Below are 19,194 nucleotides of genomic sequence, written 5' to 3'. Positions count from 1 at the left end.
CCTCAAAAGGAACAGAAGGCTCTGTGCGGTTCGTTGGTTCTCCCACCGCAGGCTATCACTACCAGAGCACAGACGTCGAAAGAGACAGGGTGTGCACGATTCCGTGAGGCATTTGTCAACAGGAAATCGAGGTTGACGCTCCTGTACTACTGTTAGCATGCAGCAGATTACCACTTCATTGTGCCTTCTTCTCTGTACCGTCCAGTATTCCAGTTCTTTATTAGTGTTAAAGTGGTCTTTCATGAGCCGTTTGCTGGCTTTAAATCGACTCACGGATATCACCATAGGTTTGGGTGTTCGTCGTTCGAGAGGATTAAGAGGGGAAAAGACTCGCGGTCGAGATGTTCATTTGTACAAGATGTTCTGTTTCCATTACCCCTGCCTGAATAGTGTTGACCTCCAGACTCCAACCTTTGATCTGAAACTGCCGAAATCACGAAGCAAATGTAAATATCATGAGCGGCAGCGCTTCAAACGCACACAGCCTCAGTGTAGCTTGGCACCCTCTCTTTCTGGGTAATTCTTTCCTACTTGGAAGTACCCGGGAATGCCAGCACCCCGCTTTAGGGGTTGCCTACCCTTTCTTTGCGTTTCACCTGAATGCGCCCAGGAATTAGCCCACTCTGGTAATCAAGTACTCCTTCGTTTCGTTGTACGCACAGGATAGTGACGCCTCTCCCCTACTTTCATTACTGCTGCTGTACGCTATCATTCGATTTTCTGTTGTTACTCTTCTTTATATCTATGTGATGCACCGGCCTTAGCAATGCAACTGACACCAGCCTCCGCCGCCTTCCACGCACATAAGCAAGCTCATATTTCGACGTCGACGAATCGTGATCGTCGCTGAACAGACTCTTCAATTTGTGACATGTCATCCAGCTACCTTGAACACTCATCGTCTTGCCGACTGGAGGGTGAACAACTCGAAAAGGAGGTAGGGTGTACGGCTGGCGCCGTTACATGTTTGTGGTTGCGGCGTTCTGATCATATATATACATATATACGATAAACATGTTTGTCTGGCTCCCTTTGTAGACAATGAAGCAACATATAGGAACGCGCATGGGCACACATGTGTCTGCGTCCATATCTGTGTATTCCTGTGGATATATATGTATACGTACAGTGATAAGATGTACGAGATATACGTAGATACGTACGTTTGACAAACACAGGTCTCCAGCAATCTGCCTTCGTATTGTTCTCTCTCTCTAAACTTCTAGCCTTGACGTCTGGATGTCATCATAGCATAGATATGCAGAACGAACCGTTGTGCCAATGGGTCTCGACTCAGGAGATCTCGCCAATTCCCCGGCGAACGCCGTTGTTACGACGCCAGTTCGTCGCGAGGGGACTTCAGTGTGTGTGGACGATCCTCGGGAACCTGGCGAGCTGATCGGTCATGAAACGAAACAGAAACGGGTGCATGTAAATTTTCAGACATCTTTCTTTCATGGTAGCCATGTCGGGAAACGGGAGCAGGAAGTCTTGGCTCGGGTGGAGGCTGTCGCAAGCTGCGTGCAAATGGAAGTACTTGAGAAACTGCTGGTCGTCTCGAATGATCAGATCCATTACAACAGAAATGAAGCATGTGAAAGCGGTGGGGACAAAGAACCCGGTCAAGCTGCTAGCGAATTGGATCTAAGCGCTTCAGAAGCTGACCCGGAGAAAGGGGCCCTCGATCCCCCGGCAGCAGCTGCGGCGGGGGAACCCGTCTCTGGAGAGAAAACGGTTGCAGCAGAACTTCGGCAGAAGAGGCTGCGGTTGCCATTCTCTGACACGGTCATTAGTCTCGTGGTATGGGATAGACGAAAGGTTTTTCCGGAAGAATCGGCAAACCAAACGTCCTCATTGTCTACAGTGAATTCGAAGCAGGAATCTCTTTTCGAAGACTTCGCTCCGCAGTCATGTATTTCCTACACCCTGGCCCGTCTGGATCATTGGCGACATACAAAGCCCGTCGCGTTCGCCTCAGTTCGTGCTCAGCTTCTACGCGAGCTTGCTTCCCGCATCCACATCCTCACTGGCGTGACCGCAGATCCGTTTGATACGCCGCACGAGAGCAAAGAGGCGTCGAGACCCGAGGAGAGCCTTGCCGAGGCAAGAGACGTTCTGGCGAATGACGCAGAGGTGCAGCGATTGCTCTCCCTCTACGGCCGTCTGCTCCAATTCGATATTGATATGCTGCTTCCTGGGTCACAATGGTGGAGGTTTCAGAGAGGGTACAGCTTAGAAGAGCACTCTCCGTTGCTGCTTCCCTTTTATCCGTGGTCGACTCTTCTGCAAAGAATTCGTAGAGTAAAAGGGATCAAATGTCTACGGCCGCCACTACGGTATACTCAGGTGCAGCCGCATCTCAAGCTTACTGTCGACATTATGCATGTGTGTCTAACGGATCACTACCTTTTCGGCAGTGAAGATGTCTTGGCTCACGATGTTCTGCGCCTTTACGAAGTCTACTGCTTTCTAAGCAATTACCAAAGCGGAGAACAACTAACTACAAGGCTGCGCAGTGCAATCCTCTACAGTGAGGAAGTAAGGCAGCGGCTTGGTGTCTATACCCCCATGGCGCTGCGTGCCATCTCAAGAGGCGAATCACCCACGGAGGCAATGAAACAAGAACTTCGTCATGCCGAGCACGTTCTCGTTCAATGGAAGCAATCTCATCCACAGGTATATTTGTCTTGTTTATCACTGGTGCCAGTAAGGCAGACAAGAATCTCTGGCAACTCGCCTGCCGTCGCTGGTCATTGAAGAACGTGCAGGGGCCTACACCAATGAGGCTAACATTTGTTCCCAGTAGTATTCTTACACAGGGAATGCTCTAATTACATCGATCGTATGGAAATGATAGTAAACAAGCGATACGGTATACGGACAGTCAACTGGGAGCACGACGGCCCACGGTAACACATAAAGAATGATGCCTGTATTCCACGTGCATCGATATGCTTTATACAGCGGTGCTGAGAAGCCGACCCGTACAGAGTCAACTGATTGAACCTATTTGCTTTCGTTGCAAAATTAATTGTAACGCATGTAAAGAGTCTCTTCTATTTAGACTCTGTGAAGAAGTGCCGAAGGAACGACACATGAAGATCGGCGAAGAGTACGGGAGCATTACAGTTGAAGAGCCGGCTCTCCCCGCGGCCTTGCAAGTCTCCCAAAACGTAAATTGTGTTTCCAGGCCGCTAGGCATCCATTGCCTCTGCTACTCCGCATGCATTGCAACTCGGCAACCGTTGCACCAACAGCAAGGGGCGTCTTCTTGTTCTGCCCTGTGGAATGTGCGCGGGTTTCTGTGACTCCTGCAGCAATGGCAGAGCTGGTTGCAACACCTGAAGCAGAGGAGACAGCTCCGGTTGCAACGCGACGGTCAGGCGCTTCTCTTCAGCAGATATGGGAATGACTTGGAATCAAAATGGCAGGAGCTTCTCGAAGTCCGCAAAAGACATGGTTTCTGCCAGACAAACCTCGAGATGAAGATAGCACTTATTCAGTGAGTATGCAAATGCCCGGATATCTTGGGTCTCCATCGTATCAATCTGGCATATCGCGCGAAAACACACCCTAAGTTTCCCAGTTATATCCGTCCCAGATGCATCAGAACCCTCTGTGGGGGGTGGTTGCGAAACATTCCCTGCAGCGTCACAGGAGATGCCAACACGGATAGTGAAATTTTATCCCAAGTCTAAATGCCGTACTGGAATATGGACTGTGCCGGAGGATGCTTTGGAGCTATCTTCTAAATACACTTAGATGGTTCTGAGAACCCTGCAGGAATAGAAACCACGCTCAAAGTTGCCTCAAATAGCCTCTATGTTAGGAGCATAGGAAGTCCTACACACCGCCATTGGTAATGGACTGATATACTTATCGTAGAAGCACTCAGCTGGTTATTCAGAGACACTCACGAGCACAAAACCATAACTTGTGATCTCACTGGTTTGCGACAGAACCAAAACACAATGATATTTACACACACATCATTGTTTTCACTTTGATCTCATTTTAGGGATAAACTGCCGCATACGGCCTGGAAACGCTTCAAGTAGGCAGGCTTCCTGCTTGAACCCGTGTGCACTCAATCTGTTCCCTTTTTGAATGGGCAGAGTCTATATGCACTGATAGCCAGCGCGTATAAACGGAGGTCAACAGAACGTGCCTGTCTTTTCACACGCCCCGTGTATCAGGACCAGCGCTGAGGAGGACGCCGTAACTCTTCAGAGAGAAATTTTCGCTGAGGCGGAAGAGGTCTTCTTCTACCACGTCGATACGGCATTTTCTGGGGGGGAAAGCCTCCAGCAGTCCTTGTGGCGTGCATCTGACACCGGCCCTTCGGAGCAAGGTGACAGCTCACGGGCTGGCCGTTCAGAATGGCGATTCAATCTTGAGGAACTTTTCGAGGCTATCTCTCTCAAATTCGAAATGCAACAGAGAAGACGTCCCGGAGCGCCACTCAGAAGACTGTTGCTTACTCAGCCCAATAAACAGCGTGCTGACCAGGTCTGCCTTCTGATACTCGTGCGGCGGAAAATGCCTAGGTGTAGCTCAAGCACCGTCGCATAATTGTGATCACGGAGCGCGCACCAGACCCGCTCCGAATAGGTCTTCCCTGGAGCGTAACAGGTGCATTTGGCACGAATCCCGTGTCCCATATTTACCCATTAGGCCAGGCAGTGAGACAGAGAGCGGAGACTGGGTCTATTCCTTCTCTTTTCTGTTCGTTCCTTTCCACAGTATGGCTCACAGTTCGGGGTGAACATGAAGGGCTGTGCGGGTGCACAGCCGTTTTGAAACCAACTGCTGGCGGATGCGTTGTGTGAGTGCCTAGTTCAAGGCCTTCTGTGGAAGGTGGTCCCCCTCTCACGACGAGTTCCACATTCGCCAGCGATATTTCGTGGGTTTCTCCTTTCTCTCTCTCAGCAGCGTTCGCTTCCTCCCTCCGAGCATCTCCGACGCCTTCTGGCCTCCTCATTACTTTGTTCGGTTTCTTGCAAAATCAACGGCCGGAAACTCCCTCGGAGAGCTCACGTGCCTCTGAAAGTCCCCACCTTCTCTTCAACAGCTAATCACCTGTTACCCAGCCTTTGGGACTACGGGAATACAGCAGACGTGGCCGGCTGCGGACGCAGCGCAGACGACGTGACTGCTGGACATGACGCAGCAGGGGACGAAGAGCGTGCAGAGTTCTCTTTTGGGATGCTTCTGACAGAAAGTCTTGAGGAACTATCTTTCAGTGTGGAGCTACATCATGCAGGTTCGTTCTCGCGGCTAGTTGTAACGTGGTTTTCCATCAAGTTCGAACCTCACCTAAGACACCTGCAGCCGTCTCGGATGGTCCAGCTCTCGAACCTCATCGACTTCTCTCTCCTGTTGTCTCCTGTTTTCATCACGACGTTCCCGGTTCCCCTGATGTCCCAGCCACCTCCCGGCTTAACCTCTTTCTTCCTCTAGAGCTCCCCCTCATGTTGGCGAACACACAGGGAGATCCTTCACACACGTTTCTCGTCATGAGCATCTTCGTACCTTTAACGAAAAACAGATGTTTCATTGAAAGGTGGAAAGAGCAGTAGCACGGCGCCACAAAATCCTCGCCTACCCATACTGTCAGCGCCAACGTCAGCGGTAACGCTTCCGGCGAGAAACTGCATTTGTTCCCGGAATTGTGCTCCTCCGATTTCAGGCTGCGCTGCTCCTCTAAAGACGACCGCTTCCGTTCCTATTTCTCCTGAACTCACATGCCTTACGCGCCCACCACCTCTTGCCCCAGTTGTAGAATACAAGGAACTCTTTCCTTCGTCCGAGAACTATTCCTCCAGTTCAGCGGCGCTTGCATCTCCTGTCTCCATTTACGTCGACGTTCCTTTCTCTTCCAGCTCGGAGTCACCGAACTGTGAGGGTGAGACAACCAAGCAGCAATCGGTTCACTCCGTCATCCCCATCGACACGCCTTTCGAGCAAACTGGAGACACACAGGACCCGCTCCTGGCGTGCAGCCCCGCCGTATCGCCTTCCCATTGCGGAGCTCCGCGCCAGGTCGCGAACTCCTTGTCTGCTGGCAGATCCCGCACGGATTTGCTGCAAATACCTTCCCTTTTCGGGCCGTTCTCGAGACGCGGGAGCATTTTGTTTCAGAACACGCAGCTGAGATTGGCTGTCCCGCGCTGGGACGAGGAAATGGCTGCGGCAGCGCAGGGAGAAGCTGCCGCAGTTGCCGCCGCCATGGCTGCCGAACTCGAGCAGGAGGCCTACCAAGCTGCAGCTGTCGTCGCAGCCGCCGCCGAGGCTGCGCGGCAAATCGCCGTTCCGGAAGAGCCAGCCAAATTCCCCTGGCTCTCACACCGAGACCCGCATGGCGCAAACGCCCCCGTCGCCCACGATCCGGACGCGCATGCGACCCGGCGAGAAGGTCACGGCCAGAAACTGTTCAACAGGAAACTTATCTCTATCAAGCGACAGAGACGTGAGCTCGGGACCGAAGCCTCCCAGTCCCCTGCTGGCGTGGAACAGCCTGATTCGGCAGCGGCTGCCGAGGAACACGTCCGGTCCTCCCCCCCAGCTGACCCTCGCGACATGCTAACAGCGGAAGGGACCGCCGGGAAGACAGAGGCGACGTCTGGTCAGAAACTCAATACAGCTGAGGCACAACCTGCCACTCCACTGGATTCCGTGTCCCCTCATCCAGGTGGAGAACACCGCCGACCCTCTCCGCCGACCTTCTCCGCCAACGCTAGTCACGGAGCTCCGCCCAACGACGCAGACGTGGTCCCTCAACAACTAACACCCCTAGGTGAATCCGCCGTGATCCGGAATACACCTGTCGAGCGTGTGTTGCCAGCCCCTTCTCAGTCTCTCTCGTCTCCTCGACTCCCACGACCTATTTACAACCCCGCCGCCACCGATCCGGCGTTGGATTCTTGGCCTGTGCGGCCCCACATTGTTGCTTCCTCAGCAAGTGGAGCCACTCTGCCACCCCCCGCAGTTGTGGTACCGCGGCCGAAGGTCACATCGTGGTCTGTGCTGCCTCGAGAGCCTCTGGGCCCCTGGGCAGATTACAGCGTCTCGCAGCAGAAAACAAGTGAAACAGGGAGAAAGGAAGTGGATTGGTTGCATCCCTTCCCACGGCCTGACTGGAGCCTGCCATCGCCCAAAACTGGCGTGCCTGAGCTGACAGACCCTGCGGCTCATCCCATGGCAATTCAAGACAGGGATACCTCCCCTATGTCTCGCCTTAATGATGTATGCAAGCATATAAGGTGCATAACCGTATTGGAAGGTCGCATGCGTCTCTCGATCATGCGGTTCGCATATTGATCTTAGCAGTCTGAGCTCGAAACCCGAGAATCCATTTGGAGACGAGAGCTGCTTTTCGGGACATTTCGGCTTCCAACATAGGCTGGGCTCGAGAGAAAGTACAGTGGATCCGCTTGAAGACAGTGGCTTTCCGATATGCATCATACGTATACTTCGCAGCGTAATCGCAGCCTAAGCATGCACACGACTGCAGTGCGAGGAGTTACAGCCATCTAGCACTGACTAGGCCACAGCTGTGGCTGTTCGCCACGGTGTCGTTTGTTGCCGCAGCCGTCAGACAGCGTCCATCAGGTTCCTGCACGATCGCGACGGCTTCTCAGTTTCACGCGCGTCTCCAGTCGAGAAGACACCGAAGACGCCAGCACGTCGCGAATTCCACTCAGTTACCTTTTTTCGAGGTCCATTGAGGCCCCTGGTGGGTCGGGGCACAGAGACGACGCGCCTCCGTCTGTCGCGCTTGAAGACGCGGAGCGAGAAAGCAAGTCCCGACGAAAGCATAAGTCGATACCTACCGTGTCGTCGCACATATCCGGTCGATCGCGCACCTCGGAGCAGCTTGCTGGCACCGTGGATCGAGCCTCAGAGTAAGTCCGGGTAACGAATCAGCACGCACTGAAGAACCCGCCTGTGTGGGTAAATGTGCCAACATCAGGTCGTGGGCAGTCGAGTTTTGTACGTTGACATTAAACCCTCTTCAGGTGCTAGACTGTGAGGGAGAAGCCAACAGCCGGATCGATTCGTCGAGAGTTCCGTTTTTCTCGTCAAGTCCGCCGCATCTTGGTGCTTTCTCAGCAGAACGGGGAACAGAACGCCGGGATACGCGGCTGTGTCCCGCCCTTCCTGTCCACGTCCATGTAGGTTTTCATGTATATGCTCATTTATACACATATAGACTCCGCTCGTATACGCGTATATCCTTGTACGCATGCATGCTATATATATGTCTGTACCTCTGTGTGCCAGCGAGCCTCACCTACTGTGTGCCTGTGCTCTGGAACGCATGTGTGATGCATCAGGTATCCCCGTTTGGGATCCCAAGGTAGCGTAGGTCTCATGAAGGGTGGCCTCAAGCTGCGAGTCACTCTCGCGCCTGTCCCACCCGGGGAAAGAGCAGCTGAGGCATTAGTTGAAGGTGAGTTATTTTCGACATCTGACGCTCGCCTTTGAGGGCCTCATCTCCCAGGCGACGGCAAAGTCAGCGGATGCCCCTATCCTCGTGCATGCTTCAGGAGAGGACGGGTGCGCATTCCTCTTCAGCATGTCGTAGGAATCGTCTGTACGTTGCTGCCAAATACTTGTCCCAACTTGCCTCTGACTAAAGTAGAAACGTAGTTTAACCCCGAACCCAAGTGTTCACTGTTTTGGCAGCAAAAGAACACACAGCAGTGCAGAACAGGTTTTCGAACCGGAAAGCCATACAAGACAAGGTAGAAAACGCCAGCAGGAAGGAGAGCGGAAACTCCTGAAAAGTTTCGCTGCTGTCAAGAACGACATTTCATGAAGTGGTCCCCGCTGTTTACCCAAGCAAAGATAGATTCACTTCCGCCGTGCATTTCGCTTGGAGTCGAGCCGCAGACCTGCTGTATGTGAATAGCTGTTGTGCGTTCGAGTCGTGTTCACACCTAGAATAGAAACGCAGCTCATGCTCATCCTAGATCAACTCTTTGCACAAGCATCCGCACTGCGTCGCTAGAGACCAGGCACCGGGCAAGCACCAGTCTTCTTTCTGCTCAGGTTACGAAGCTCTGGTGTTGCGTCGTCAGCACCTCCGAGCTGCGGTCGAAGGAGATGCGTCCTTAGTGACTCTTTATCGCCATTTGCCTACGGCTCCCGGAGACCTCTACGATGCAAACCGTGCTGAGGAACGGGCATACGCAGCAGCCGCTGCAGCCTCCGCTATCGCAGCAGCGCCAGCTCCTGAGGCAGCTTACGCCTATGGAACCTTGCAGCCGAGACGCCCGTCTCCGCAATGCAAAAGAGTAGTGCTCCTGCGAGACAAGAAACAACAGGACTTTTTAGACACGAGGCTCGGGCGTAGCCGTCCCCTCGCAGCCTGCGTCCGTCTTCTTCTTCTGCTTCAGAGAAACGGAGGTTTCAGCGCCGAGAGGCACGGCCTCGTGGTTCCCTTGTTGGCTGCGTCCGCGGCGGCCTTCGTAGCTCCAGCTACTGTCGAACGGTTCCTCGACCAAAGCGCTGTCGAAGTCCCAGGTCTCGATGCCGAGGCGGTGGCCTTGCTCCAGAGCATGCAAAAGAAGACCGACGAGAAGAGTCGGTCGAAGCAGAGACTGTCAAGAGAGCAAGAAATGAAACTCTTGCGCGATGGGCCAGACGAGGACGAAGAAGAATTGGACGAAGACGATGCCGTAAGCGCGTGGAAGCGAAGCGACAGTATACAAAGAAATACGCAGACACTGGGCTTCAGTCTGCTGCACCCTCCGCAAATGTGCATATCCAAGGAAATGGCAAGGCTAAACTCGATCGCGAGCGCAGTGTTCGCATTCGCCAGCGCACATGTTTACAGGACACACGAGTGGTTGTTCTGTTACTTCAGATAGGTCGAGAGACATTTCGTTCCCTTGTCACGCGATTTTTGCTGAGCAATCAAAACTCCCTGTCAACAACAGTTGAAAGGGGTGGTCCAGTGACAGCAGCTTTCACCGAGGCAGAAAGCAGTGCCTGATGTTTTCAATTGTACTGAACTAGTCAGGTTCCAGCAATCTTCCCAGTGCACTCCTACCCTCCTGGACTGAATCTCGTCTGTGCCGGGTTGCAGATGTTCGCATGCATATGCGCACGCATACACAAACAGAAGCACGATATGCGAGCAGCTGAGCGACACGTAGTAGGCCGCCGGGCGTTTGGATCAAGAATATACAAGTCGAAAAGAAGCCAAATGCTCTGACTGTTTGCGCCAACAAGTTTCCGTCAGATTCCTAGTTTGCTTCTTGCGCCTGCAGAATGCGGAAGACATCTACACCCAGTTCCTTCGAGGCTTCCTGACCTCAGCATTGCCGGTACAGGTCGGCGCTGTCCTCAAGTCAAGCTCTCACGTGGATTTCCCGGCGATCGTTAACGAGGTGGTACCCCGGCTCAACATAAGCCTACTTTTCCATCAGATCAAAGCTTGCTGCTTCACCCACCGCTTGCTCGGCTTTAGCAGGTCCGTACAGAGTCCGCAGCCGTGGTGCGGATTTCGAGGTGCAGAGCTCTACTAAACAAAGTGCAGGCAAAGATCCCTCGGTGCCAGTCTATACATATACATATATATATATATATATATATGTCGATGTATGCATGTATATGGGCATTTGCATTCGTAGGTATAAGTGACAGAGGAACAGTTATCGTTGTGTGTCCAAACAGGACGGACACGCGTCTGGAACAGCGAGCGGCACACGGCAAAAATCTGGTTCAGTTCATCACTCAAATGCTTGGCTTCATCGCATCGTGCTTTGTGCAGGTATGTCGACGCCAAGGCAGCCCGGCGTCGGGCAACAGTCATCGATCAGGTGGATGACAGATCCATAGGAATTTTTGTGAAGGTGAGTGAAAATCGCTTTGGTCTTTCGCCTCCGACAGTACTCTTCAGTCGCAGTTCCCGTTGCGCAGCTCGCAGGTACAGAAGGCAACTCAGCTGTATGTTCACCGGGCACTAGGACCGTCGAGTATACATATGCACTAAGCTGTGTATCCGGAGCCTCGCTTATCTTTTCCCTGGCCCGTTCAGGTTCGACGGCTGTACAATGTGCCTCTACGTCTCGAACCACGAGATTTGGGTCGGTGGCGTCACCGTCATCGGGTCGGAGATATTTCCGCTTCGCTCGATTCGCCTGCAGATTTCTATCTGTACAGTCCCAGAGCGCACTTGCAATACAGCGCGCAAAGCCGGAGTCGCAGCGCTGGAGCCACGCCGTTCACGTTCATTGGCCCGAGCCACACAGCGTATGCAGAGGCGCTGCAACTGAGCAATCCTGTGGTCGAGGTGAAGTACGTGAACCGAGCAAGGGGTATTCATGTTGCAGTGGCCACGAAGGCAGTAAGCGGAGAGAATCCGATAATCAACCAGGTACGCAAAACGTCGATCTGTGGCGGTACGCCCAGGACGCAGACTGTCAGGAGGCGACAACTCGCATTTTCTCGGCCTTCAGCCAATACCCCGTGGTTATGAAGCTCGTTCGTCGTCAGGCATTTGAAACCGTTAGAGCTTTATGTAGGGGGGTCATGAACTCTATATCGACCAAGAAATCCCCTAGTATTATCTTTCCTGTATTGGAAGCATGCTGGTAGAAGTCCTGAGTGTAGTAGGGGAAACGCGAACAGCCCTATTTACTTACTACAACTTTTTCCTCATCTTCTCTCGATTGCACCATCGCGTCATCCTCAACGAAACCGCAGGTGCGGTCGCACTCGCCATCTTTCTCGGTCTCTACATGGTGTTTTAAGCAGAGTGTGCGGGTTTAACTTCAGCTGGTGCACCTGACGCTTCCAAAAGTTTCTGGAGAAAAAGAGGCTCTAATCGACTTGACAAAGCAGGACAGCTACCTGATTCTGAATGTCTTTGATCACCATCAACGTGATGCTCCCCCGGCACGCCGCTTCCTCGGATCGCTGGCCCTGCCGTGGAGTCTCATCATCGGCTACGGCCTGGAGGACTGCTTCTGGACGCCGTCTAAAGGGGAGGGGGATGGGAAGAATGAGCACCAAGACTCTTCCTGGAGATCCCCTAGCGGCCACAACTTTCGAATTCGGCGCCGTCGGAAAGAAGGGCCCGACGGTCCAGTCACCCTGTGCGTCATCCGCGGGTGTCTGCGTCTCAGGCAACCCGTGTGTCTGACAGGCTACCAGCGCCCGACCATCAAAGCGGGAACCCGGTGGAAGTCAACGGATAGAGGGAGACAGTCCACCGTTTCTTCGGGACCGCGCGACTCGAACACTCGAGTCCGCTCCGAGTCCCACGACCCTTCCGCCGTTAGGGATGCGTCGAACCAAACTGTGAAACATCGCAGCACGAACGGCTGTCAACCGGACGGCGGCGCAGATGGGGCGGCGCACCAAGACGCCACTTGCCCCGCCGAGGAGCCCTTGAGTATGTATATCAGTCTCAGTTTGTACGTCACAGGCGTGCCGCTGAGTGCAGTTCGAACCTCAATAGCGAACGGGAGTGGTCACCCTGTTCATATTTGGCGTCAGGCTCAGGAATCGATTGCTGCGAGTCAGAAACCTGGAAGTATCCCCCTGTCCAACTCATCGAGCGATCCACTGTCTCTCGGGGCGCAAGGGGCCCGAGGCGGAGATAACTCGCGCCAAGCTAGGGGCGAATCAGATGCTGCAACTGAAGGCCCGGTTGCTCGAGAGGGCAAGGAACTCATCATTAGGGAGGAACATTGGAGAAATCACTGCCGACGAGGAGGCGTCTGGAACCCGTGTAGTGCGTTTGGTAAGAACGGCCGTGTGCAGCATGTGAAGATTTCCTAACCCACAAGGGATGCACTGATCTTGGATAAGAGGGCGGGCTGTGTCTCTGTCGTGCAGCGGAGCGTGCAGCGGAGAGCCTCAGTAGAACTGGAGAGATCGTAGTGCTCACGAGAACCAGTGGAGGGAAACCATCTTGTAACTGAGCCTTGCTATGAGGTGATTCACTCTCCCGTCCCACCGATCAGGAATTCATTGGAAGCACCGTTTACAGTATACACAACGGTACTACACGTACGGGGATAAGAATGGGGAGTAAGAGCCCACAGCTTTTTTTCTGTGGTCACCTGAGGCCGCGATATTTCAATGTGGATTGATCGATTTCGGATGGCACTCTCCCTTAAGCGGTCCATTCTCTTTCCCTGGTCTCGAGACAAGCGAATTCGCGTCTGCTACAGGAAGCATGGCAGCTGCAAATCTCGGCAAACTTTCTTCACCCTGTGGCATCGATCCACGAACCACCTTGCATTCCTTGAGGTACGCAAGTTTTCTGTGGTGTTGAGGTCCTTTTCTTTCCTGGTCTCAGGTGTGCGTACTTCCTTAATTGTAGCACGACACAGGCATTCTGGGCCTGCTTTCGTGCTTGTCTGTTGTGCTTCCCTTGTCCAGGCCTTGACCTCTCTGGGTCCCTCTTTCTTCTTTGCCGACTCGTTGCCCCCCTTTTCCCTCCCCCTGAGGTGGCGACGCCCGGAAGCCCCCGGTGTTTTGAGCGTATCGCTGCATTCATATCTCTGTTTCCAGTCGTTGAGGACCGCCTACTCCTCTCGGTGCACGGTAGGCTTTCCGAACAGTCCTGTCTGCCTCTTTTGGGCCTGAACCCTGCACCATGCGGCACGGGGGCTCTCGTTTGTCGAGTGCTCTCGTCCACGAGCAAGCGCATGCTTTTAATCCATCCCTCTGAAGACATCAATAGCTGCGAAGTTAACAGTCGGGGCCACGCTGCCGTGTAGGTTCTCCACGAGCAGACGAAACTGAAAGCAAATGGTGACGATGACAAATTACATGTCCTCATATGAATTCCAGATGCCTGCGTATGTATACCTGTTCGGTACAAACTCCTGTTGGCTACCTTATGACTGCAGCTGGAGACCGCGTTTGGATGAACGCACAGGAACAAGTCGACGTTGGCTGCGGCGACAGCCGAGGCCACGCTCTGCTCCTCTGCTGCTTCTTCACCGCCTTCGATCTGATTCTGCAGACTCAGTGCTCCAATTACGTGGCCCGCGGTAGGCTCTGTTCTATGTGAATCTATTTGCGCTTTACACAGCAACTCCATCAATATCCTTCACGTCGACGAACGGTTGACACGGTGCAGTGCGACCGCAGTTCGCGGGACTGCATTGTGAGTTTCGTTGCCCAGACATACCTCATTGCTGCGACAGACCGAGCTGTGACCACCTAGACGAAGCTGGCTCCCCCGCGCTTGTTCGTATCCACCCTACAGCCCATGTGCCCCATCGGATGCACCCACATGGCGCTCCATGCACGTCCTACAGATGCCATTCTGTTTTACTGGCATACGCATGCGCCGACCGTGCATATCTCACTGAGCGTTGTTTTGGTCGTCGAAGGCTGAAAGACGGTTGAGGAGTCGCCATGGGAGTCACTCTTCCGACGCGCAGTGAGCTCCAGCAGTGTTGAGCACTATACGTAGCGCGCATCAAGCTCTTTTCCTCCTCCGTCCTCGCGCATCTGCTTGAACGTGACCACCTGGCTTTCCCATGGTATATGTGTCTCCGTCCCGCGCAGCACGCCTTTGCGACAGAGGAGTCCAATACGTGGTCCTGCGTCAAGCTCCGGACCGGAGTGTACAGGTTTGGGATCCTCTGGAGCCCCGGTGTGTGTTCCTGCCTTCTGCCACATTCCGCAAGAGGAGGAGGCAGGAGGTGCGGAAGAACGAGTATGGTCTCAAGGAACGAGAAGGCCTAGCAGTCCCTGACACAGGATCACCTCGACCGCCTCAGGCTCTCACACCGCTCCAGCAGCAGCAGCTGATTCAGCAGAACGCCCTACTGAGAGAACAACAGAATGATCAGGTTGCAGGGTTGAGGGCGCGACACGAAGGATTGCTTGAAGGGTCTCATGATAAGTTTCTCAAACAGTTCAGCAAGCAGGCCCCAACTCGAAATACGCAAACTGTCGAAAGGCCCAGTCCTGTTTGCGCCGGTCCGACTGTCACAGCGGGACAAGGAGAGGTCCAGGCGATCTCAACACGTCAAGACCAGTTGGGTCTGTTTCACAGTCCCGTCCAAAACGCGCCTGCTTGCCCGGCTGAGGAGGCCTCTTCTCATTCGCTCTGGGATGGCGCTGGCATGAACCACGACCTACCTTTCTTGATCGGAGGAACATGCGACAACCAGGAGAAAGGTGTGCTGCCTATCGAGGGCATTGATCTAGTCTTCAACAATGAGAATGTGCTGACAAATCTTCAGAGCATGGAGTGCGTTTCGTCCTCTTCAAATGGAGCCACACGGCACCGTGGAGCCGGTGAGGGTTGGGAACCACTGACCGGCGGCTGCTCAGTTCCAGAGAGCGACAGAACACTGCGAGATAAGATACGGCAGAAACTGCTTCGGCGAAGGAAGACGAAATGCTGTGGCATAGTCTACGTTTGCCGCTTGCTAAAAGACTTCATCCGTCGACTCTTCACTGTCCATTTCTGGCTTAGAGCTGCCGCATCCTGCTTCGCTTGCCTGTGCTGCGATAAGTAAGTCTCCGAAAACTTCTTGTTAAACAGAGTCGAACGTGTGCACGGGCTCTGCAACCCTCTGAAGCTGAAAGCGCGATAGGAGATACGCGGCAAGCTGGAACGTGTCTTGAGAGCCCCATGTGCAATCCGGCACCCTATGCTGCTGCTGAAACACTGGGGTTCCGAAAGAGAATGCTTGATGCATGAAGACGCATCGTCCCATCTGTGTGTCAGTCAGGACAGCGGTGTTAGGCGGAACGGAACCTTCGCACCTCCCAGAGAAGAGATGACTTGACGTGTTTGCAAAAATAGATGGATGAAACCTGGCGCTGCGTGAGATGTCGGGCTCCTGCGTCGCACCGTGGCTTCAATCGCCGACGCATGTTCTGCCGGGGCACACTGGCTGAATGTGGGGGAAACAGACTGGTCAGTTCGCCTTTTGTTCGTCGTTGTGAGATTCAGCTGGTGCAACTGGATTCCTCATGGTTCTTCGTTTCCAACGCTGCCTCTTCGGATATATGTCCAGGCGTTTGAAACCTCCTCCGAAAGCCGTCAACCTTTTCGATATGTCCTTCGACTTCTCCAACAAGTCGAAATGGTCTGCGCTCCTGCCACCGCTGCAAAGGGTACGCATTTTCAGAGGCTCCCGCGTCGAGTCGTAGTGGCCTAATAGCGCCGGAGGACGTATGAAGAGTCTGCTCGCAGTTTGGGTTCGAAACGAAACACAGGTGTCGTTGTCTCAGATATTACTCTTCAAGTCTCAAGCTCAAGGGCCTCAAACGACGCGAACAAAGTGCAAACTCTACAGAAGCGCCATTGATGCTTGTGCCCAAACGTGTCTGAACTCTGTGTTTTGTTATGGATGTGCACACTCCGTGTAGTGGATGGCAGCAATGTGCTGGATCTACCCGTGGCCGGGGGTGTTCGACAGGGAACTAAGCGGACTCGACGACATCACCAGTGACTGTCATGTCATCTAGGATCCGCAATAACGCATGCAACTCCTGTTTGCAGCCTTTCCGGGCTTTCTCACGCTTGAGCCTGGCGCAAAACAGTCCAAATGCCATTTCGCTTGTGTGCGGCGGCCAATATGTGCACCTCCTTTCAGCTTAGCAGTTTGAACAACCCGTCAGCAGTGGCTGCAGCCTCGAAGGCCTTCCGTGACTGCCTCCTTCAGAAGAACGACTGCGCCAGCGCTGCAGAAGCAGCGGCGCTTGCGCTTGGCGCGACAAGTCCCGACGCCCTCTTGCGCATCTCTTTATTCCCTCCAGTCGGTAAGGCTGCTCGCCGGTCCCTCGTGGTTACGCATATATATATATATATATATGTAGATATAGATATATATATATATGTATATATATATATATATATATAAATGTATGATCATGGGTATTCAAGTACAGGTAGATAAGCCAGCGCTGAGACAGACACGCTGTAACAGCGATAAATATAAATCAATAGGAAGACGTTGGACAGTGGCATTGCCATGTGTCGCGGCTTTGTCTATACTATAGCCATATGTATTCTGCCATGACAGTAACACTCATGCTTTTGTTGCAGGGATGATCACTCCGATGGCGCAGGCCCTCAGGTATAGGGGCGCAGACTTCGCTCAAGCACGAGCCCTAGAGGTTCGCCTTCAGCGCCATATCGAGGCGCATATTAAGGCGTTGTATCGACGTAGTCGCCCGCTGTCTCCAGATGCCTCCGGCAGGACGTCGATGTATCCCGACGTTTCAACGATGTATGAGAAAAAAGCCTTTGGTAGCAGAGGTGCTTCGACTGCTCCTCTAAGCCGACCAATGCAGTCCGTATTCTTCTGTCGCGATGCTGCTACTGAAATATATCAACTCTTGAGACATTTTGAGACATCCCGCATGTGCATGGCATGGCAACAGCCCATCTCGCCGGATGAGCGCCGCCGGCACAAAACATCCCATTCAAGTTCGACTTCAGTTTTCCCGGGCGCTACCATAGGAGCAAAATACGAAAGTCCACCAAACGTAGAATCATGTGCACAGGCTCACTCATCTCTGGATTCATCATCTCCAACAGCAGGGGCCAGAAGAGCACAGGCTGACAACTGGGCCTTCTGTTGCGCGCGCGACCTCGAGAGTCGACTCCAGGACTGCTTGCGAAGATACTACAAAGACAATGATGCGCCTTACGCCGTTCCGCTTCATTTCAGTCGCATGGACAAACACTTCGTGTGGCAGCTTCTTGAAAATACCGGAGTCTTCTCACCTGTGCCTCCAGCTGCACTTGCTCACAGGCGCACATCCTGGGGAGCGTCGAGCCAGGAGCAGTGTCGCCCTCCTCCCTTCCACGTACCTCTAGGGGCCACCGTCGCTGTCGTCGTTCGAGTATTCGCTTACCCCTGTGGTGTGTATAGTGGATGGGTATGTGCCGCTCGGCTGGGCTGACCTGGAACAACTCGAGGACGCCTCGTTTTTGGCGGCGTCGCTGCTATCCGCCGTCCACGTGGCGTCCGGATGATATGGTACAAGCAGTAAATCACCGTATTCAGAGCGATCATGACGTGCACACGCGGAAACCGTCGACTGTTGCCATAGCGACTGTAAGCTCGACAGGTTTCTCGGACATTCCGCCCCGAAGCTACCGAAAAGGATCCTTGGTCATGCCAATCACGAATCGCGTATTGGGAACTTACTGGCTTCTGCAGTTTTCCATGCCCATCCACTAAAAGAAAACCCATGTCTACCGAAAACGATCCTTGGTCAGGCCAATCACGAATCGCGTATTGGGAACTTACTGGCTTCTGCAGTTTTCCATGCCCATCCACTAAAAGAAAACCCATGTTAGTTACATTCAATGCGAAGCGTTGACTGGCACAGCTTTCGCCGCGTGGCCTCCTGTCCCAACTCCACCGGTGGCAATGCCAACTAGTGTTGTCTTCGCAATCAAGTATTTTTCTTCTTCTGCCAATCTGCTAGGGGCATCGAGACAAATGAGCGCCACAGGAATTAACATATCCTTGAATGAAAAATCCACAGCTGCATCCTCGCTTCCATAGTCGTATCTAAAAAGTACGATAATTTTTCCTGAGTAAAAGTGTCCTTTCTTGACTCGGCGCTATAGTAGATCAGCAAATTTTGGTAGGCCTAAACGGTCGTTCTTGAAGACCGCCACCACTGCCTTCTTTCAGGAATCTGGCATCTTGTTATGCAGCTCATATTCATCTTCCATCCTAGGGTTTACGCTCCAATCGCACACAGAGAAGAATCTCTATAAGGAACTCGTGCGGAATATAGGGCCATGCAGCGTAACTGAGCTGTCAGATTGATTTACTACCTGCACGTTACTTCGTGAGGCGTTACTGGTTCTCACAATAAAATACTGTCATCAACAAAATACGGGTTCCTTGCCATATATGGCTCAGTAACGGATAGGAAAGGCCCAGAACTAGCAACATGGGCGGGCAGTCGCTGAACGCGGCGTGCAGCTTCGAACCAGCACTGAAGTCACACGAACATCCGGGGGTATTCCGATCGAAGCACTCTGCTTCAGGACAATTCAAAACGTTTTAATGTGGAGACGTTTGCGTGTTTTCCCCTGGCGCGGCTGAACCGCCCACTCGCACTGGAAGTCCGTCACAAAAATGACAAGCAACCCAGTACAACCGGCCTGTCTAGGAAAGCCGCTGTCTCTCTCCTTGAGGACTCATGAATTATTGTAGCGTTCTATTAAGGATA

The 19,194-nt window shown here is 53.2% G+C and overlaps 1 protein-coding gene across 1 annotated transcript; it reads left to right on the top strand.

The window, feature by feature from the left end:
* Window positions 1-1,527: 1,527 nt before the first annotated feature.
* On the top strand, window positions 1,528-17,977 carry NCLIV_031160 (conserved hypothetical protein; the record flags this gene model as incomplete). Its single annotated transcript, XM_003883312.1, has 18 exons — window positions 1,528-2,538; window positions 4,930-5,263; window positions 5,690-6,993; window positions 7,591-7,904; window positions 8,337-8,452; window positions 9,055-9,683; window positions 10,278-10,480; window positions 10,781-10,862; window positions 11,048-11,386; window positions 11,788-12,757; window positions 13,534-13,566; window positions 13,875-14,018; window positions 14,542-15,279; window positions 15,461-15,499; window positions 15,944-16,107; window positions 16,590-16,755; window positions 17,042-17,112; window positions 17,819-17,977. 18 exons carry the CDS (start codon window positions 1,528-1,530, stop codon window positions 17,975-17,977), a joined length of 6,816 nt encoding a protein of 2,271 aa, XP_003883361.1.
* Window positions 17,978-19,194: the final 1,217 nt, after the last annotated feature.

This window comes from Neospora caninum, chromosome VIII, assembly GCF_000208865.1.
Source record: "Neospora caninum Liverpool complete genome, chromosome VIII".
NCBI lineage: Eukaryota > Apicomplexa > Conoidasida > Eucoccidiorida > Sarcocystidae > Neospora > Neospora caninum.
This window is presented reverse-complemented; position numbering and strand designations above follow the sequence as displayed.